The 20,230-nt window shown below is 47.2% G+C and overlaps 11 protein-coding genes across 11 annotated transcripts; 2 read left to right on the top strand and 9 right to left on the bottom strand.

Annotated features, from left to right (window-relative positions):
• Positions 1-130: 130 nt before the first annotated feature.
• On the top strand, positions 131-325 carry PHO4 (phosphate-sensing transcription factor; the record flags this gene model as incomplete). The annotated part of the gene is made up of 1 exon (XM_019131346.1): positions 131-325. A coding segment is annotated over one exon (195 nt), but the record flags the coding sequence as incomplete, so codon positions are not given.
• Positions 326-887: 562 nt separating this feature from the next.
• Positions 888-2,178, bottom strand: BABINDRAFT_8241 (uncharacterized protein; the record flags this gene model as incomplete). Its single annotated transcript, XM_019132763.1, has 2 exons — positions 888-2,109; positions 2,156-2,178. 2 exons carry the CDS (start codon positions 2,176-2,178, stop codon positions 888-890), a joined length of 1,245 nt encoding a protein of 414 aa, XP_018985398.1.
• Positions 2,179-4,022: 1,844 nt separating this feature from the next.
• BABINDRAFT_28536 (uncharacterized protein) lies at positions 4,023-4,364 on the bottom strand (the record flags this gene model as incomplete). The annotated part of the gene is made up of 1 exon (XM_019131427.1): positions 4,023-4,364. A coding segment is annotated over one exon (342 nt), but the record flags the coding sequence as incomplete, so codon positions are not given.
• A 1,401-nt stretch (positions 4,365-5,765) lies between these two features.
• On the bottom strand, positions 5,766-8,455 carry BABINDRAFT_161704 (chromatin-binding protein). The gene has a single exon (XM_019128960.1). It carries the CDS (start codon positions 8,298-8,300, stop codon positions 5,823-5,825), a length of 2,478 nt encoding a protein of 825 aa, XP_018985396.1. The 5' UTR covers positions 8,301-8,455; the 3' UTR covers positions 5,766-5,822.
• A 303-nt stretch (positions 8,456-8,758) lies between these two features.
• Positions 8,759-11,173, bottom strand: BABINDRAFT_8238 (uncharacterized protein; the record flags this gene model as incomplete). The annotated part of the gene is made up of 4 exons (XM_019132762.1): positions 8,759-8,859; positions 8,906-9,299; positions 9,411-9,608; positions 11,018-11,173. 4 exons carry the CDS (start codon positions 11,171-11,173, stop codon positions 8,759-8,761), a joined length of 849 nt encoding a protein of 282 aa, XP_018985395.1.
• Positions 11,174-12,224: 1,051 nt separating this feature from the next.
• Positions 12,225-13,684, bottom strand: BABINDRAFT_161701 (uncharacterized protein). Its single transcript, XM_019128959.1, has one exon. The coding sequence runs from the start codon at positions 13,526-13,528 to the stop codon at positions 12,446-12,448; it is 1,083 nt and encodes a 360-aa protein (XP_018985394.1). The 5' UTR covers positions 13,529-13,684; the 3' UTR covers positions 12,225-12,445.
• A 160-nt stretch (positions 13,685-13,844) lies between these two features.
• BABINDRAFT_139370 (uncharacterized protein) lies at positions 13,845-14,473 on the bottom strand. Its single transcript, XM_019127125.1, has one exon. The coding sequence runs from the start codon at positions 14,365-14,367 to the stop codon at positions 13,960-13,962; it is 408 nt and encodes a 135-aa protein (XP_018985393.1). The 5' UTR covers positions 14,368-14,473; the 3' UTR covers positions 13,845-13,959.
• Positions 14,473-14,833, bottom strand: BABINDRAFT_139358 (uncharacterized protein). Its single transcript, XM_019127124.1, has one exon. It carries the CDS (start codon positions 14,759-14,761, stop codon positions 14,579-14,581), a length of 183 nt encoding a protein of 60 aa, XP_018985392.1. The 5' UTR covers positions 14,762-14,833; the 3' UTR covers positions 14,473-14,578.
• A 444-nt stretch (positions 14,834-15,277) lies between these two features.
• On the top strand, positions 15,278-17,274 carry BABINDRAFT_161699 (alpha-mannosyltransferase). The gene has a single exon (XM_019128958.1). It carries the CDS (start codon positions 15,485-15,487, stop codon positions 17,237-17,239), a length of 1,755 nt encoding a protein of 584 aa, XP_018985391.1. The 5' UTR covers positions 15,278-15,484; the 3' UTR covers positions 17,240-17,274.
• A 448-nt stretch (positions 17,275-17,722) lies between these two features.
• Positions 17,723-19,066, bottom strand: BABINDRAFT_8235 (LETM1/MDM38 family protein; the record flags this gene model as incomplete). Its single annotated transcript, XM_019132761.1, has 1 exon — positions 17,723-19,066. One exon carries the CDS (start codon positions 19,064-19,066, stop codon positions 17,723-17,725), a length of 1,344 nt encoding a protein of 447 aa, XP_018985390.1.
• Positions 19,067-19,429: 363 nt separating this feature from the next.
• BABINDRAFT_161698 (uncharacterized protein) lies at positions 19,430-19,679 on the bottom strand. Its single transcript, XM_019128957.1, has one exon. The coding sequence runs from the start codon at positions 19,672-19,674 to the stop codon at positions 19,513-19,515; it is 162 nt and encodes a 53-aa protein (XP_018985389.1). The 5' UTR covers positions 19,675-19,679; the 3' UTR covers positions 19,430-19,512.
• Between the last annotated feature and the right edge of the window lie 551 nt (positions 19,680-20,230).

The raw sequence follows: 20,230 nt of genomic DNA, 5'->3' as shown, positions 1-20,230 counted from the left end.
TGTAAAGCCGCCGGTGCGGCCGCGTCGCAAGTCGTCGAACGAGAGCGAGAAGATGACCCTAGAGGCATCAAAAAGTGAATACAACGTCAAGTTCAAGACGCTTGCGCCGCCGCGTCACCAGGCGGACCCGAAGAAGCAGTCACACAAGATTGCGGAGCAGGGCCGCCGTAACCGCATGAATGTGGCCATCCAGGAGTTATACACATTGCTTCCCTTGGACTTTATTCACCGTTACCAGCAAGACAAAACCGACAAAGGTGAGGTGATCATCCCCAGCAAGGCGACGACTGTTGAGGTGGCGTGCGATTATATTCGCTGGTTGCGCGGCGAGCTCGCGATGGAGGACTGCGGTGAAGACCCTGCGCGCAGAGACCATCACAGCGATGGTGCGTCTGGTCTGGACGCCGAGTCTGTGAAGAAGGAGGACGAGGAGGATTTTCTGGCAGATGTGGATATGAAAGAGGAGGGCCAGGAAGAAGAAGAAGTGTAGAATAACGGATTATAATAAATGCTGGAGTGAACGTGTGAGTGGGCCGCTTAAAGGACTGACGGTGAGAACAGAATCTTGTCGGGGGAAGAATCACAACACAGTTATCAGGAGATGAGGAACAATGTCTGACTTTTTTAGAGAATCCTCCAAGTACAAAAAGAAGAGGCCTGTCGGTTTTTATACAGACAGACTGACAAAACCCCTGTGCCAGTCTTCAGACGTGTTACCGAGGTTGATACGTTATCAGCGTTTCCCGTAGGACGGGGCACCTATACTATAATAGCCCTTACTCTCTTATCCTAACTAGTTCCATTGCTTAACAATCACCACTTCCTACCATTTAAAACTGGCCAACATACCTCACTTGTTCAAACTCAGCTTATTTATTAACTTTTACTTACGCTTTTGGGTACTCGAGTTTAAAGTGGAGCCGTTCGACAACATTCCAACTGGCCACGTCAAACATGCGATAATTCCCGACCTCAAAGCCGGGCATTGTTTGGGCCTGGCCAATTCGCTGGAACCACGTGTGGTTGTTGTTCAAGGTCCAGTTTGCCTGGACCAAACAGTCAGCCGCGACACGGCGTTCTACGGGCGCAACAGCGTAATAGTAGCCATAGAAGAGCGCAACGAGATCCTCGAGTGCGCGTGGTGCCGTCGCGAACTGTGTAAGGCGTGTATTCGTTGCCTGGCCGCGTGCATAGTTCCAGCGGTGCTGGTGGGGAATCAAATCAGCTTTTGGGAGGAACCCGTAGGCGAGCTCTGCTGGGAGCTCTGCGGAGCGGTACGGGATATGCGTCCAGTGATCCAGTGGCGAGGTCAGCAGTGAGGACGAGTGTACGAAAGACGCGAGGAATGTCTGGATCCCCGGAGGAACCCTGGCCATTGCGGGGTCTTCGCACAACGCGCGTTCGGGCGCGGAGAGACGCAGTGCGTCATATGGCGCCGCACGCACCGGCGGCTGGTACGGCACGAATGTGTGGGCAACCGGTGCTGGCACGGCCATGGGTGTGTCGAGAACTTCGGGTGAGGTAACGGGTGAGGCAAAGGCTTGCGGCACGGCCACGGGCGATGCGAGAACTTCCGGTGCGAGAACTTCCGGGAGTACCTCCGCGGGCGGTGCGGCAGCGGTGGCCCACTTAAGCACGGGTTTTGCAGGTGCGGCGGCCGGTTTCAAAAGTGAGTTGCCCATGAGCGGCGACAGTGCCGGGCGGAACAGTGCTAAGCGTGGTTTCGCTGCGGGCACGGGGTGTGTGATGGGCACGGGGTGTGTGGCAGGTGCGGATCTTGTCTCAGGCTCCTCAGGCTCCAGCTCTGTTCCGGCGAGGTCGTAGCTGAGTGCTCGCCGCGAGAGGATTTTGGACTGGGTCTTGCGGCTCTTCTTCAACAGCTTGAGGATGTCTGAGTCGGTATTCGCCCGGGGTTCAGCTGTGAGGCGGTCTTTGACGTCGCTGCCTACGTGCCAGCCTTTAATGTGATCACGGTATGTCTCGAGATTTTGGATTCCTGTCTTTAAGGCGAGGTCCAAGTCGGGGCTCTCGCCGGGAAGCTGCGTGTCCAAGAGTCGCAGCACCGCGGCTGGTTCTGCGGCTACGCTTGCAAAGCAGAGGTCGATATCGCTGAGAGGGTTAGTCACCGGAGAGGGTATGGAAGAAGAGTACTTACCTCTGGAGTGTTTTGAAAGCCATAGCAAAGTGGATAATCTGGAGAGAGCGTATAGAGTGGGTAGGGTAGGCTTTGTGTACTTTGGGTCAAACTTTTCGGTTGCGGAACTGGGCGTCGCACACCCACGGGCATGTGGGGACACAACTAGAGAGGTAAGCTACTGTTAGGGTGGATTAATATGCTAAAGAGTAGCGATAAGGTGTGATACTATATTATCGATAATATTTTCGTGGATAATTTATTAGCTGATGAGTCGGGTCTGTCCGGCGAGGTGCCAAAAGGTGACGGCTAGAACGGGACAATTTCTAACGATATCGACACCTAGCAGGCGGGTGGGTATGATATTATGGAAACCGTAGTCATTGAAACGTATACAATATTTAGACCCGGAGCCGTGCATACTACCTTTCCAGCAATAAAAATGATATTAGATTGATAATTCTTGTATTTATCACGATGTTTCATAGCTATAACTGAAGGAATAATGTATTCAATACATTTTCTAGATCGGTACTTTACATATACTCTGCAACACGGAGCTTCTTAGAGATTGGCAAAGGCAATAATTCAGGTTAAAAAAAAAAGACTACAGATCATTTTTATAGTCAAAGTACTATACTATCTCGAGTCCTAATCTGTAAATGACGGCTGGAACTTGGCTGACCATTCCATATCCAGAAATGACTTCTGTAAGTTTGGACTAGTTCACAAAAGCTTGAATGAGGGGAGAAAAAAAGTGAAGGAATGAGGATCGGAAATTAAACATGAATATCGATAGAGATATTTATCAGGTCTTTCCCAAGAATGAGATCTTGGACAGCATAGGTATTCCTAGACAGATAGACACCGAGATAAATCAACTCTCTATACATCATCTCTTAATAATATTGATCGTTAATATCCTTTATACACCGAATTGATTGCCCAGTGGCTCCAAAGTTGGGTATCAAAGCTCAGCACAAGATCTATTTGTATGAATGGCCAAATCAGTCTGATACATTTTCCACCTACCAATATAACATCACCTATTCTTGCACAAATAAATTTCTTCGGCATTGAAAAAAGAGCATTCCAAGAAATTGAGAATATCCCTTTTACACAGCACCGAGTATAATCATCTCAGGGCTGTGAGCAAAAATCTTAATTTTTAGCTGCCCTCCCAGTCTGTACCACCTCTGTTTTTGGCACTCAGCCCATACCGCTTTCATTATGATCTCATTGCTTAGGCAGCGTCGGTGGTGATCAACACCATATTCTCAATCAACTCGTCGAGAAACTCTCCATCCGCTTCTCCATCCTTCCTCCACTGCACTAACTTGTCACACAATAACAGCTTCGACTCATCATACTCGAGCAAGCTAAGGTACTGCGTGAGCAAATCAACGTCACGCAAGTCGGAGAGCATTACACCCTCTCGGATGGCTTCCAAGAAGTAACTTATTTTCTCACGGTCAAGATCCATAGCCTGGACGGCATCCAAAAATGACGGAAAGTCAAAGACAACCGAACCATTCTTGCTGGCAAGTGAGAAAGCCCTATAAGAGGTGACGGAGTCAGCTATTGTCTCAGTCTCTCCGAGACACTCATCACTAAAGCCCGTAGCCAAGAAGTCAATTGTCGGGTCGTTGTTCTCAAAGGCAATACTAGAGGCTGCGTATTTCTGGCGCCGGTTTATCCGCGGGGCACGGATCGCTGAGTACTTTCGTATAGAACCAGAGTGTTTGTCTACCACACTCTGGGTCTCAGTAGCGACCCTGAATACCGGAAGGCCAGGGTTCTCTGAAATCGTGGTGCTTTCTGGAACAGAGGTTCCATATGGCTTCCCTTCTGAAATGACCGGAAGTCGATGTGAGCCTTCAAACACGGGTTTTACACGAAGTCGGACCCAGATCCTTCGCCGGACAAAGTTCCCGAGCTTGGACTTGCCGTGCCACAGTGACGACTGGAAAAAGAATCGCAGATAGATCCATCCCTGGTCATCCACGTCGTTGTTCATCAAGATGCACCAGCTGTCCCAGGCCCAGTCCCAGAGGAGGTCCGGGAGTGGGTAAAGTTCCAAGATGGCCCGATGGTACCCCTGGAGAACATCGTTGTTGGTATTGACCGACTGGTAGCTGGGTGGGTCTAAAGGCTCAAGCAATGAGTGTTTGGAGAACATTGGGATCCCGAAGAGCGTCATACCGCGCTGATTCTCAACGACAAAGTCGTAGTCAAACTCGTACAGCGTGGCTTCTGGAAGAAGATGTTGTTCTTCGTGCAAGCGGCGCTTTTTATCCATCATTCGTTCATAGCCGCGGCGGTCCATCACCTGGCGGAGCTGTTTCGTCTTGACGACTTCAAGTAAATGAGAGATGTCACGTAGCGGTGGGAGGTTCGCGAGTTTGGACGCGCCCGCGAGTCGCTTCTCTGAGTTAAAGTTCAGATTCATATACGCTCGGGTTTGTGTTTGAGCTGGTATTCGAGATTTCAAAGCTATGGGTCACCAAAATGGATGTAGCCTCCGAACAGTATGATTAATAGCTAACTTGATGGACAGACGACGAAGCTGTATACGTCACGATCTATTTGGCGGTTATGGAGAGATTAGCGATAGCTGGCTGCTTTAGGAATCAAATGTGTCCGTACCGAGCGACAAGGGAATGATATTGTGATTGAGTAAGGAATAAGCCTCAACAGTTGCTCGAACGGCTTGGTATGCCTCAGATCCGAGACTTGATAGAGGAAGATTCAGGACGTCAATGGCTTAGAATCTGTCTTTCAATCTGTTTTTCGATTTGGCGTGTGGCCGTAATATCTCGATCTAGATAAAGGGAGTTCTTAGAACACACGTTATTTATTAATTTGAGCCATTATAAACCTTTGTTGGTGATCATGCTGGAGAATAGATCAAGGAGTTCGAAACACTGGGCCATCGGGTTCCCAGGCGGTTTTGCTTTTATCGCGCAACCATTTCGCGGTGTAAGTTTGCCGCACGAATATATGACATCGAGAATGTTGCATTAAACGGACTCCTTACGGGCCGAGAGGCAATATCGAAAAGAAGAAGTTGTATGAAGATTTATCGAGAGGAAGAAGCTTGATATAGAAGGTTTTCAGAGATTCGCAGATCTATTTCACAACAAACATATGAGTGGACAATTCCGAAATCAGTGGCAAGCAATCGGGTAACATTGGGAATCTCCAAGAAACCTCTTGACCAGCCTACTTATAGCCTCCCAAATCTGGCTACGCATACTTAGAAAGCATCTATTGCATTTGAAATAAAGCTGCCATGAGCCAAGGTATCCGTTATTTATCCAAACTTTAACTGTTCGCACCACGACATGTCCAAAACTATATATAGGAACACATGACGTTCACTTCCGAACTAATCAGATTGTTGGTATAATGGTAAGCCTCTAGGAAGGAAAGATTTATTCAATGGTAAATTGGATAGTATGGATGTCGTTATGTCACATACGTGCTGCTATAAACTGGCCGTACTGACATCAAGGTACAGTACCCAACACAGCCAGAATTCTGAACAGTTAAAACCATTTCCACCGTCAAAGCGATTTTGGCTCCAACTATATCCTCACTGATACATATGTATTTAAAATTTGTTTATTCATCAAAACTCTTGATATTACCTTTATTACACCTATCGTACACATTTCCGCTTTCAATTTCACTCATCCTCAAGGCTCATCAAGTTCTCACGCATTTTGGTAATCCCGGTGACTAGCTTAAGAAACCCAAAACGCTCGGCAATCTTCGCAGCGGCACTCAAAGCCTTGTCATCCCTCAATAGCTTCAACAACGACACCGCCTTGGCCATCTGCGACTCCTGGCACGCGACGATGAACAACTGGAGGATAGACTTATCATACACCATGGAATATTCTTTCAATTTCTCCTCCAACTCGTCCTGCCTCTCCTCCACCGTGTTAGCGGAGATGGTTGCGTTGAGCAATTGGCCCATGGCCTTTGCACGAATAAACTCCTCCTCCGGATCGGTCTTGGCCTCCAGAACCGGAATCTTGATCGAAATCTCCATGTTTGCAGGTAGCGGGAAACTCGGGTACATCACCTTTTTGATATTTGTGGAGTTATTTCTCAACCCAATACACCAGAACGTAGAGCCAAACAACCCCAATGGCCATGAGCTCAACTTTCCAACCTCACCGCCAACTTCCTCCACCATCCCCTGCTTTGTGTCAAGAAGTGGGATCCACACCGCTTGCTGGGGCTCGCGCCACTTGGTCAACACCAACAATACATGGTCCTGGCCCACTACACATGGATCACCTTCCTCACTAAAGAAAACACCCCGGAGGAGGTCTCGGTCGAGCTCTCCGGTGAGTGGTAAGCTGAGCCCGCGCTGGTAGAACTTGGTATCGAAGTGATCGTAGATAGTGTATCTGAGGTCGCTCCCGGAGCCGTTTTCAGTCACTACGGAGGTGGACAAGTGCACCATAAACACCAAATCAGTGACTGGATCCGCCACCATCGCCACCACCGCACCATCCAGCTTCATAACGTCCTCCAACTGGCCGTGCACCGTGTAAACGAGCACATAACTGTTGGAAAGCGCCACCATGGCAACCTTTCCCGCGAGTGTCACGGCGGTGACTGTCGCGTCGGCAAAGATGTACGGCAAGCTGCGCGTCCAAGAGTCGCTGGAACTGTTCAGACGGTAGTAGAGCTGCTTGAGAGAAGACAGGGCAAACAAGCAACCAGTGCTGGTGAGGGAGGCCATATCATACTGGCTCAGGTCATTGAAGTAGTACTCAGTGTTGGCACTTCTGTCAAAAAAGGTTGCAGTGATGATCTGCTCTTCGGTGGAGTCCAAAGAAGATGATGTTTTGACCGCCCATACGTAGCCCACCGTGTTCATTGTGAGGTAACGTCTTTTGTCCGTGTTCCAAGGCGTGCAGCCAGGGGTGTATGGCTTGTGGGTGTATCCCACCGCCTTTGGGACATATTTCGGCTTTTTGCTTTCATACCCGCTTTCAATATCATCATAAGCACGTTTGGATGGCTCAGCGTAGCCGATTCCATCGTCATCGATCACAAAATCGTCCTCGATATCGAATTGTCTCGCCTCCTCATCGCTTTCTCCAGCCATATCGTCAAAGAGATTGACTGGGGCATCATCGTCCGTGAATTCAACACCATCAGTCTTAGATTGAAGGATATCGTCGTACGTGATGAGCTCTCCCGATACACATCCAATGGCGAGTCCAGTCGCAGTCCACGTCATGTTGGTCAACTTTTCCTTGGCCTCTACTGTGAAAACCTGCGGCCCGGTGGATCTCCAAACTACTAACGTTTCATCCGCATCTAAGGACGCCAACTCACCGGAAGAAGACCAACAGAGGTCCATAATCTGGCCGTTATGGGCGCCCTTAAAGGTCCGTTTGACCGCGTAGGAACGGTCGTAGACCTGGATTTCGCCCCCGGTCAGGCTGGGAAGTGCAAACTCGTCACCAGACACGTTCCACACCACTTTTGTGCACGCATAAGACGCGTCCATGGGGATGTACGCATCTTCGCCCACAAACGAGTCGTACGCGACCTTTGCGAGTGCGCCTGTCATCGTATGGTCCCACTGGGGTGTTTCCGAGGTCAACGATAAGATCTCAACATTACCACTTGACAAAGAAACGGCCAACTTGTCCCCAATCGCGCTGTATGCAAGGTTGGTGCATGAATCTTTGAGGGAGAACGAAGTCACGTGAGCGGCGATATCATCCTCATCGTCCTGGGAGTCCTCAGAAATTGGTAATTTGATAATGGCGAGCGAGTTATCATCCCCACCGACCACACAGCGCGTGTCGCCGTGCGTGAAGACGGCTGAGCGGAGCGGCAACTCGGAACGGAAGATCTTCTTTCCGTTGTCCGGCTCGTCGAGTCGGTCTACACGGGCCAAAAATACCTCACCATCAATATTCGTGATAAGGACAAGCTTACCGTTATTGGAAACCGTCAAACATGTGAGGTTCTCGATTATGTCTCCGGTGATGGGCTGTTTCGTCGTATCTTTCAAGTCGATGGAGCGGATCACACCATTAGTAGAAGCAGCTATGAGCTTGGCGGTAGCATGGGAGAAGGCCACCAAGGGAGGTTTAGAGAACACGTCTCGAATGGCAGGCTGGGATGTCATGGTGGTGAAGCGGAAAGTGAAGTGAATGGAAACGCCGCGTTTTGCTTTTTAATACGAGCGACGACTTTTCGCACGCGTCGCGTTACGCGTTGTCGTGCAGAAATCAATGCACCAGTAGGCGCATCTGCCAGTATCACGTGCAGGCATCTAGACGGAGATAAGTCGCTCAACCAGAAATCTATCCTCTTTTAAAAATATTGGCTTATAATACCTATTCAGATCAGAATAAGTTTTTTTTTGCACGATTAGGCAGTTAGTCAATCTGACACGTATGCAATTCATAAAGTGTACCTCCTCGGAAATGCAGAGCTTTTGATACCCTTAAAACTTAGCGTTAACTAATTCGGGATCATGAGTGCTTACAACGAAATTCTTTTAGGCATTGATCGACTTTACAAAATTTCAAAAAGAAACGTCCTGTTATCTGTGGCACTATGTCATAGCTACTCCCACAATGCTTAGCGGGGGTTCATTCTCTCCAATTGTGGGTCATCGACGCCGATCTGATCTAAAGCAGTCAACTCCTTCTTGGTCAAAGGAACCAAGTTCAAGTTACCCCCTGGTGATTCCATAGTCACAGGATCTAGTGGTCATAACACGACCACTTTGGACTTTGTAAGAGGCTAAAACCTCGCTTCCGGTAGCGCCATACAGTTCCGCGAGTTGCTTCACTAATGGAAGTTGGAGGTATGGGGCACCCATGCCACCTAAGGGCGAGTAAGCGGTGATAACCATGCCCAATTTTTCGTTAAATGCAATCACATCCTTCTGTGATAATCTTAGGTTCAACTCAACCTGGTTAAGCACTGGTTTCACCTTACGCACCTTCAACAACACCTCGAGCTGTTCATTGGTGTAGTTGGAAACACCGATGGATCTGACCTTGTTGGTATCCCGGTAAATCTCCTCAATTCTTTGGTATAACTGTATATAATTACCCAATTTGTCAATAATGAACTCACCCTCTTTGTTTCGGATAGGGGTACCATCATTTTCCGTCTCAAAGCACAAAGGTTAGTACTGTAAGAAAAGACCGACATAGTCCAACCCCATGGCCTCCAACAACATACCAAGTGATTTTTAGGAGTTCTTGTGGAAAGTCGGCTAGACCTTAGTGGTGATAAACAGCTCTTCACGGGTAACAATGCCTCTGTCGATGACATCTTTGATACCCTGTCCGATGTAAAACTCAGTTCCGTACCAGCGGGCACAATAAATGTGACGACAACCGGCTTCCACGGCAGTGATAACCGCCTCATTTGTCTGCTTCTTCTCTTTTCCTTTGTTGGAGGTACCCAAGTCGTAGGGCTGAGATCTTGTATCCGTCGAGAAGGAGGAAATAAATGTCAGTGAGTTTCTTTGGAGGTTCCTTGGCTGGTATCGTATGGATATCCAGAGCCACCACAGCTTTTAGTGAGAAAAAGGGGATATTTATAGCCGGAGTTTACCAATAAAAGCTATTGAACCGGAAGATGTACAAGTATATATTCAATCTCCGAGCTGGATTCCCACTAAAGAGTTATTGCCGCTGATGCGTTTCATCCCGCATTTTCGGCTAAATGTTATGCCATTGAACGAACCACACGCCTCGGTCTTCCATATTAAAGCTTAGGCTGACCAATTAGCCTTGAAAACTAAAGGTGTCTAACATTATTTTCAAGGTACTCTAATGCATTCATCTGTAAACCTATCGAAGAACAAGAACACATCCTCTATGTTAATCACTCCTCATGATTTCGATATGACTTTATTATTTATCGCCAATATTTAGTACCCAACCAACAGATTATTTTTCAGATCAAGACCTACGCAAAAAAGCTCGTGTATATACTCTAGGGTACATTGTTTAGAGATTACTTCTAAGTTGCACAAAAGTGAAACGTATGGTTGCGCTTTTTTGGTTCTCCAGACGTCCAAAAGCGACAAGCGCAAAAAAGTAACCCAAGATCAATTAATTGCTTATCCTTGACGGAGTACACAGGCCGGATAAAACTAAACCATCGGTTGAGTCATGGAAGTTTGGCGTATCACTCTAGTAATTATCTCTGAGATCGCAGGGAACGTCCATCTAACTAATTCACAGGCAAATTGCATAATATAGTCTCCCTCGTTGAGCTCTGATTGTTTCCTGGTGCCGGATTTATGCCCTAAAATGAATGAAATATTCCGTAAATTTATCTCAACCACTGACAAACAATGGCCTTAATTTCTATGCGGGGAAGTAAAACTCAAGTAAAATCCCTCATTAACACATCCATAAAATACTGGCATTAATTCAAGTTTGAAGTTAGTCATGCACCAATGCAAAGGACAAAACTGACCTTGGTCCATTTTCCCTTGCCCGATGCCACAACTGGGTGAAAATAGCCATTTCCTAGTGTGTACGGTATACGTCTATAGCAATCTTAAATGATCTAAATCAGAGCTTGTGCGACACCTTTACAACATACGTAGGTTAGCGTTATGATTTACTTGAGCTATATTCAAAGCTGAAGCTAATACATTAATAATAAAGTTCCCACCAGCTACACAAGAAAATATGGAGATACCGAATTGAAAGGCCAGTTACAAAAAGATTTCCGGTAGTTTAGGCCCGACTAGCTCACCTCTCAGATCATCAGGAATATCAGGATTCAAAAATGGAATTCGAACGCTTACCCGAGAGGTACCGGTTAAGGCTGGATGGTTGTGCTGTCAAGTTTCATGAAGGATTCAACCGTGTTCGTGATAATTCTCGGCTCGGAAAAGTGTTCGAGCAACTGGGTGACATTAATTTTCTCCACAAACTCCTCAAGAAGCTTCGATGTGCTATTTCTGTCAATAAAGGCCTCGACTAACTCGGATAAATTATTTGTCTCAGCAAAAGATTCCATTATCTGAGTGAGATTAGCCTCTCCAAAAAAGGAGTCAACGATGCCTTGGAAACCCCCACTGGCATTAAAGGATTCAATATAATCGTTAGCACCGATACGCATCACGAAAGAATCTAGCCAATCTTCAAGACTACCCGTTCTATTAAAAAGCTCGGTCATGGAACCAGTGAGTCCTATAAAACTCTCGCTCTCCAAAAGAGATTCAATAAAGTTCGTAATACCAATTAAAACTCCATCGGTTACACGGGTAAAGATCATTGAAATTTGGTCAGAGGTTTTGCGCAATACCCACCACGTAAACACCCAGGCTGAGTACCCGGATAAGGCACAAATAAGCAAAATAATGACAATTCTACCCAACACAGCCATTATGGTGAACTTGTTTTCCCCCCTCGTTGGAACCCAGAAACCGTTCTTGAATAGGTACAACACCGACGCAAATTCACTCGCCATAGTGATAGCCAACTTCTTGGACGTGCCATCACACAGATCTTTGCTACCGCTGCTTCCCAAGCAAAAAGAGAAAACCAGGAGCAAATGGGTCAAGCTTAAAATGTGGCAATATGCTAATACAGTCCATGCGAGAGTGTTCTTGGCTGAATCACTCCAATTGCACAACCATGAGGCACCGTCCCTGATTAGCTGATAGTATGAGTCTTGAGTTGGCTTGCCAGGGGGGGTATCCGCTGGCAATTCTTTTTCTAAGCTCTTAGTTCGCTTGTTTGTCATCTGTTGATTAGAAGTACGGGTTTGTGTGGAGTAGTAGCCGGAGGATTGGACATGTTTCTTATATGTTAGCTAAGTGGCGAATATAACCGTATATACATGCTGCAATTTTTGATCTGCACCCTGCATTAGACTCCTTCCTACGTGTCCACTTATAAAATATCGCGGATAGTCCTGCGGTAAAGCCGTACTTCAATCTCTTAGGTGTATAATTTCCTGCTACCATGTCACGCAATATCAGCCTGGCCTGAACCAATAACCGTCTTATAAAAGGAAATATAGTCCTTGTCCTTATTTATTTCATTACTTTAATAAGGGTATCGCAGTTCACTGGTAAACGCAACTGGAGTAGATACTTTTAACCTTGGTCAAGGGCATGACTTCTATAGACCTTTCAAACGTGGCCTGGATCCAGGGCCATTTTCAAACGCCATACCAGATATATATACCAATGTCTACTGATTTACTTTTGCTACACCTTCAATATACCACCTTTCTACATGAATAACAAATCAGAACCCATCTCGGTATTTATTATCACCTCACCTACTTGGTCAATCTGAAATCCTCGTAGCTCTTTCCCTCTGTCAGTCCTCTGGATTCCGGTAACTTGAAGGCCCCACCCATGCGCTCCAAGATTCCATACTGGGTGCCCTTCAACACACGGTAGACAAGCTTCAAGTAAGGAATTCGGTCACCGTATCCCAAATTCTCACCAATGCGGATGGTGTTCCCCAAGATGACCTCGACCTCCATGGGACGGTCAGCTAACACATCTACAAGCATCGATGGCTTGTAGTATTCCTCTTCCTTGTCGCCCTCCACCATGTTGTCGATGATGGTTTCCGGCAACTTGTTGCCGTCAGCCTCGGCCAAAAGGACAATCTCCTTCATGATTGGAATCACCCACTGCTCTCGATTGCCAGAAAGCGCCACACGGGTAGTGTCGAGTCTGGTCATAGCGCAGACGGAGTTGAAGGATGCGTTGTAAACCAACTTTCTCCACCTGCCGAGGCGGACGTTGTCGTTGTAGGTGATCTGGTTGATCGGGGTGCCATTGGCGTTCCGGGTGGAGTAGATCTCGATAAACTTTTTGGCGATCGCTTCCTGATCGGTTGCCGGGGTAATTTTGTTATCAACGTATCCAATAGTGGCCAGCTCTATGTAGGAATGCTCGACGTGGTTACCACCAGACAAAATGGAAGAAATCATGGAAATCCCACTGAGAACGACATGCCCTGGGAAAGCTTTGATAATAGGGTCTTCGATCTCTATCCCGTTCTGCAACAAAACCACCGTGGTGTTGGCCCCAGCGGTCTTGGTGACCACCGGAGCGATAACCTCCGCAACCAGCGGCGACATATCGGCGACATTTTTGGTGGAAACGAGCACATAATCGAACGGACCATACTGCGCAGCGTCATCAAGGGACTTGGCAATGTTGTGTGGTCTGAAACCGGTAACCTTTCCGTAATCCACTGAATCAATCTCGAAGCCCTTTTCGGTAACAATGTCGTAGCTGGATCTGAGCACAGACGTGACGGTGGCCTTCTTGTTGAAGCAGAGCGAGTAGGAGGCAATAGTGCCAACACCACCGGAGCCGATGATTAAAACAGATGGAAAAGACATTTATAGGTTTGTCGTTGGGATGTAGAGACGGAGGGAGGGGTGGAGGTCGTACCAGTTATATACAGACGAGCTCTGAAAAGTCTCCCCTCCCCCCACGCGCGCGCATTGCGATTTAGACCATACGTTGTGGGGGTCGCCGATGCCGGACCTTGATAGGCGATTTACTGAATTTGGATGTATACCGTTACAAGCGAGAGATTGGGGACTCGTCTGAGGAGGATCTGTAGTAACCCACTGATATAATTAAAGTATTTACACGCATGATATTTAATTTTCTGTAACATCGATATGCAAAAGAAGCTGCAAGGGTAAGCTCAAAGTCCATCGGGGAGTGTCCGGGCAGGGTTTGATTTCTTGTCACGTGTGCTATTTAGCTCGGAAATTGGGTTATCATGTAGTTGGTTCTGACTGAGCTTCTGAAAATGCCCATTTTAGTAAACCCCGGAACTGCTATATACGGATATCCCTCCAGTTTGGACAGTAGGCCTTTTTTTTTCCAGGAAAATATGCCAATAGATCATGTTTTCGGTACAAACTGTATCAACGGGAGCCCAGGTGGCACACCTGAGGTGGACAGAGAAAAGCTGCCTTTGTTCATGACATTGGGATATATTACGGTGTGATTTTCCAACGGTTTTTGGAAACGTGGAAGACAAAATTTTCCTGGCTGCAGAAATGGTAACAGACACAGGATTGGTAACAGTAGTCTTACCAGCCTTAGAAGAACTAGCTACTGTACCAGCAATGTTGGCAGCTCTGGATCTCATAATACCATCCAACCACTCATTGAATCTGGTTGGTAGTCCAGGTTCAGCCAGTGCACCGATCAGAGTCAACATGCCGTTACTCAAAACCTTTTACTGGAATAATGACACGAGGTTCAAAGTTAGGTGTTGATAAAGGTGTCCTCACAGGCGCTTGGTAATAGATGGTGCAGATTTCCGGATACTACAACACAAATTTTCAGCTATTTGTCGAAAGGTATTCTAATCAGAACAAGATAAGCAAACATATAGGACAGTCTTTTATTGAATTTGGCTTGGAGATTGTCTAAAATATAGCTAGTATAACTAAGAAGGTAGGAATAAGGCGGTGTATAATATACAGTTTATGCATAACTACCTTTTTTTGACCCACATCTGTCATGGGCCTGTTGCCCCTGCGTGACTCAATAATCACTAGCTCGAAGCTGCCAGAAGAGAGACTGCTGTTAGTGGCTTGCCCCCCATGCATATGAGTTGTAGATACTTCGGCGGTCTGCAAATGCGATCTCCCCTTAAGTACTTTCCACTTTTGTGATCAGACATTGAAGGTCGAGGGGAGGATGTCTACATGTCGGATGCTAATCGTTGTTCCACGCTGCACACGCATCTTTTTGGAAACGTATTGTTCAGGCCAGGGAGCTGCAGGAAAGAACTTAGACGCGGATCATGGAAACAGAAAATAATTGGCAGTATTAAAGGGTCTGAGAACCTCTATATTTCTAACTGTCAACTTTCTAAAACCTTCGACGTCACTTCTCTCCAGTGATTTCTACTTATCTTCCGAGTTTACATATCTCTTCTATTTATAACAGTACTGAAATTGTAGCCTTGCGTCGCATATTGTTTGTCTGCTGCATCAGGCCATGACAGCCATCAGGCACCTTTGCCATTTTGTGAGTCCGGCATATAACAAACAACCAACGCCTTGTACATTTGTCACGATCGACTCCAGTGCGAAAATGAAAATAATCGTCACTGCGTACCTTGCAAACCTCTCCTTTTTAGCCATCGACAACTCCATTGAGATTTCTTCTCTGTGATCTCTTTAGACTCACAGACAGCCTTCTCTACTATCCTCAAAGTAATTTGTCTATTCATTAAGTCGGCGAGACCTCCCCCCCGCCCCCGAACTTAAGCTGTACCTCCCATTTGGCCTTTTCTCTCAGAATCCATCGTCGCTACTCTACATACTATGCTCCCTAGACGGTTTGTCAAGATCCGGTTCCTTGCGATAGTGTTGCTCGCAGTGCTCGCGGTGCTATACTACCTCCACCACGACAACGAGACATTACACTCGTACATCAACTCGGGCGGAAAGCCTGCGTTTACGCCAAAGGCCACCACTGCTCCCTTCGGCGATTCGGATCTCAAGTATAAGTTTAGCCAGCTGACGAATTACGAAAACACAATGGAAAACAAGCACAAGCTCATCATTGCAAACCCTGACATAGATGCCACCGGCTCGCGCCTCAGGGCTGGCCAGGAGTTCTTCAGTGACTACTTCACGCTCTTGGCAGACGCTGCGCCGAACTGTGAGCCGTTGAGAACGTACAAGTCCGATGACCGCATCTACCAGCCAGGCTATGATGCACAAGCCAAGGATGGGCGGCAGCTCACGGAGGAGTATCTAAACGAATTCCTCCAGGTGGATGACGAATCGCTAGAGGTGTTGAGACTGGCGCACGAAAAGGTTGTGCGTTCACTCCCAAACAAAGCGCCTGCGGGCTTGTACAAAGGCAACGGGTACGTGTACGTAGGCGGTGGTAAGTTCAACTGGCTCGCGTTGTTGTCCATTAAGAACCTCAGATCCACTGGTGCGCAGTTGCCGATCGAGGTCGTCATCCCCACCTTGGAAGAGTACGAAGTTGAGTTCTGTGGCAAGGTGCTTCCGGCTATGAACGCACGCTGTGTGCTTCTTCCGCGCGCGTTGGGCACCAAAATCTCCGAAGAATTTGAGTTCAAGGGCTACCAGTACAAGTCACTCGCACTTCTTGTGTCGTCGTTCGAGAATGTGCTTTTATTGGACGCTGACAACTTGCCAATGCACAACCCCGACGCATTTTTCGAGACCAAGCCGTTCACCAACCACGGGCTCGTCTCTTGGCCGGACTTCTGGAAGCGCACAACCCTGCCAAAGTTCTACGACATTGCTGGCGTCAAGGTCGACAAGACTAAGCGCGTGCGTTTCGGATTCAATGTCTTTGGCAAGTACCCTGACTACATGGAGAAGGTTATTAGTGGTGAGGTCGAGGAGGACGTGCCGCTCCATGACTATGAGGGTGCTATTCCGAACCCGTCCTCTGAGTCGGGGCAGGTCATGATCTCCAAAAACTCCCACATGAAGGAGTTGTTCTTGGCTTTGTACTACAACTTGTACGGGCCGTCGCACTACTATCCGCTCTTTTCCCAGGGGGTCAGTGGCGAAGGTGACAAGGAAACCTTTGTGGCTGCTTCCGTAGTGCTCAAGAATAAGTACTACCAAGTTAGCACCTTCCTCCGTGCTTTGGGCTACTTTGACTCGGACCACAACTATGTGGGGACCGGTATGGGCCAGTACGACCCGATCGAGGACTATCACATATACAACATGCGAGTGAACAATAAGTTGCCGGAATACAAGCCAGTATTTTCGCCGATTCATGGACGCCCCATCACGAAACCGCGTTTCATGTTCATCCACGCCAACTTCCCGAAGTTCAACCCATGGTCCTTGTTCACTGAAAAGAAGGTGATCAACGAAAAGGGTGAGAGGGTTAGGTTGTATGGGGATGGCATTTTCGGCGAGGACCAAGCCGGTTTTGATGTGGAGTTGACCCAATACAAGAACATGCGCTTTTTACTCTGCGAGATGAACGTCAAACTTGAGGTGTTCAAGGATGTCGAGAAGATGGAGTTGTGCGATGAGATCAGCGCCCAGATCAAGTATTACGAGGAGAATACATTCTAGATACAGCTAGGATCTATTTTGTGCCTTCGAGGGTTGAATGATTACTTGAACATACCGTAGCATGGCCTTCCGTTTATTGCGATTATATAGATTATACACCGATTTAACTTGAGATTTGGACTACCTAGATGTAGGGTGTTAAACAATTGTGGATGGATTGTGGAGCCAAAATGCTATTTTGCAAGGAATCTCAGAGGGATATCGGTGGACAGGACTCACTACCGCGAAATCCTATTTCAAACAGAGATAAGCTAAAAAGATAGAGTCGTGCATAACTCTTTACCTACTCCATAACTAACCGTTCTCTGCTCCTCAATGTCTTTCCCAAACCATACCTACTTTTTTGACTTAGGTGTAATTTTCCCAAGCTTCAATTACGATACAAGTCGCTTAATGCCATGCATGACACCGCTTTCTCGAGAGACACTACATAAATCGTTATATACAGATGTCGGTTAACATTACAGAATCATAAATACACGTCTACTTCTCCTCCTTTGGGGCCTCCACCTCCTTCGCTTCAACCTCTTCGTCCAAGTTCAACTTGTCCTTTACTTGGATATGGATATCGTCGCTGGACTGGGAGCTCTCGCTCTTAATCAACTCCTCCTGCTCCTTCAAAACAGCCATCTTCTTGGCAGTGTGTTCGGTGGAACCAACCTCGTTGACATTCAACGCGGTCTCGTGGTACAACTCCACAGGAATGGAGGATAAAACTGCGGCCAAGGCGTCGTACAGGGTGTCAACGTCCTCAGTAGAGGCAGTGGGACCGTCCGTGCGGTAGGCGTAGGCGGTGGACAAAAGCAACAAGGTGGACGGAATTTTCTCGTGCAATCTCAAGTCCAACAACGACTGCAAGTTGGCCTTCAACTTGTCTGCCTGGACGGAAACGACTTTCATGCCTCTCATAGCGCAGGCGGCCTGCAATTCAGCGAGCGTCAAAGACTCCACACCTTCGTAATCGATAGCCTTGTCGTCGTTCTTGATCGTCAACATCTTGTGGCGGATTCTGTAGCGGAGTAACTGCGGCTGGGACCCGAAGGTGTTAAGCTGGATATACTTGGCCAACGCGACCAACTGGTCGCGTGACAAGTTGTCTAAAACCACATCGTCCTTGAATAATCTGGCAACCAAGATTAACTGCTCGCGGGAAATGTCTTGGGTTAAGGCGACGTTCGCGTCATTGTCTCTGACGGTGGCGAAAAACTGTTGGAATGCCAACTTTTCGGCATCGGTCACGGTGGACGGCAACTGGAACTTGGTCTTCTGGAAAATTCCGTTCAATGTACGCGCTACATCCTTCCGTGACTTTCTCAACAACGCCAATTTCTTTTCCTTTTCGCCCGCGGTCTGGTAGGTTGACGGCAATAAGTTAGGGAAAAGCTTGAGCGCAAACGGCAACAAGATTTCCGCAAACGGAATGATCACAAACATGGAAAATGGAATTAATCGGATGATATCTGTGGTGGTTCTCTCCAATTGCTTGTACTCTCTTCTGCTCAACCCGTACCCTTTGACCATCTTGAATACCAACTTGGACGAAATCTTCATCTCAAGACCTAACAACTTGGTCCCGTTCCAGTAGTGCTGGGCCTCATGCTTCACTTTCGCCCAAATCTGTGTCAGCTTGGACTCCTTTGGCTCTGGGGTCGGTGGTGTGGCTACAGAAGAGTTATATCTGTTCTGGCACAACCAAACCGTGTTCAAGCTGTAGTTGTATCTGGCGATGCTGAGCAGTCTGGCAGTTGGGGCTGTCCGGACACTGAGGGTTCTGCCAATTCTAAGGGCCCTGATTCCCGGTATTCCTCTAGCTATGTTCAGCAACATGGTTATGTGCGGGGGGAGAGAATAAAAGGTGGCAAAGCGATGAAATATAGCTGTTATGTACCTTCTGCATTGTATTTTTTTTTTCGTTCGGGGTACACCTCCGTGTGATGTACATTTCCTTTCCCGAGAATCCTCCGAGGTAGTGGCAAAAACTTCCGTGGTAAGCGATGCAGGATATCGAGTTCAATATGAAAGTCGAACCACAAAGGGCAGTGAAATAGATTCGTGAAGGGTTAAGAGAACTGAATCATTGAGTGAAGTTAGCGTTAACCTTTATATCTGGTGAAATAAAGTGAAGGGTATACGTTCAGTAACCAGAGTATTGTGAGTCAAACGTTACGTAGGGCTAAGTGAGCTTTAGATGGGGGTGAGAGCGGAAGCCTTGTGGAGTTCTTAACTCGATATTCGGCCTCTACTAATTTTATCATCCTCTTCTCTTAAGCATATTACCCAGAGAGGATCACCCATTGATGGGATGCCGTTCCTGAGGTTCTCTGTACTTCGTTGATCGCCAAGGAGACGATTATAGCATAGTATTTCACTATATTGGATCTTGCCTCAAGGGAATATTTACCATGTCTCAAGTGTTTTGTTAATTTTTTTTTCATGTAGCGGCTCCGGTACAAATTGGGGACCCCTTCCTCCGCCGTGAAAATGGCGTCAAAATCCTTTGCCGAAAGCTTGTAGCGTGCCTAAGTAAACTACGTAGATTGTTTGAAGTCGGTAATAACGTACGGTTTGGTGAATCTCCGAGTGGAAAATTAGGAATCATCACTTACACCATAACCGGCCGTTTTCTTCCGTCTACAGTTATGTCTCTATAGCAAAAGATAAATTCCACCTAATAACCTTATAGCCCCATCAGGACCAGGTTATTATTTTCGAGCTAATCAGATATATGTGTAAAGCTCAGAGGGCTTCCTCGGCCCTGTTACTATCAGTTGTAACCTAATTTACGGATGACTTCTGTCTGGGAGTTAGGCAGACTTTCGGTCATACTACATCCACACCTCTAAGATGTGTTATATGCCTCAATAGCTACCGTTCTCATTATGACTAATGACGAATATCCGCAGAGTGTTTTCAGCCAAAGCTTCCGCTTAATATCTTGGGGTCATGGGCTCACCTACTTTTTCTCTTTGGATGTTAGATTTGTGGCAGCTA

This window comes from Babjeviella inositovora, assembly GCF_001661335.1.
Source record: "Babjeviella inositovora NRRL Y-12698 unplaced genomic scaffold BABINscaffold_6, whole genome shotgun sequence".
NCBI lineage: Eukaryota > Fungi > Ascomycota > Pichiomycetes > Serinales > Babjeviella > Babjeviella inositovora.
The sequence above is the reverse complement of the archived record's forward strand: the minus strand, read 5'-3'. Positions and strand labels throughout refer to the sequence as shown.

What these genes read in the sequence shown, in the direction of transcription:
- BABINDRAFT_161704 (XM_019128960.1), bottom strand. Translation starts at nt 8,300, where the DNA reads ATGACATCCCAGCCTGCCATTCGAGACGTGTTCTCTAAACCTCCCTTG.
- BABINDRAFT_161701 (XM_019128959.1), bottom strand. Translation starts at nt 13,528, where the DNA reads ATGTCTTTTCCATCTGTTTTAATCATCGGCTCCGGTGGTGTTGGCACT.
- BABINDRAFT_139370 (XM_019127125.1), bottom strand. Translation starts at nt 14,367, where the DNA reads ATGTTGACTCTGATCGGTGCACTGGCTGAACCTGGACTACCAACCAGA.
- BABINDRAFT_139358 (XM_019127124.1), bottom strand. Translation starts at nt 14,761, where the DNA reads ATGCATGGGGGGCAAGCCACTAACAGCAGTCTCTCTTCTGGCAGCTTC.
- BABINDRAFT_161699 (XM_019128958.1), top strand. Translation starts at nt 15,485, where the DNA reads ATGCTCCCTAGACGGTTTGTCAAGATCCGGTTCCTTGCGATAGTGTTG.
- BABINDRAFT_161698 (XM_019128957.1), bottom strand. Translation starts at nt 19,674, where the DNA reads ATGAAAAAAAAATTAACAAAACACTTGAGACATGGTAAATATTCCCTT.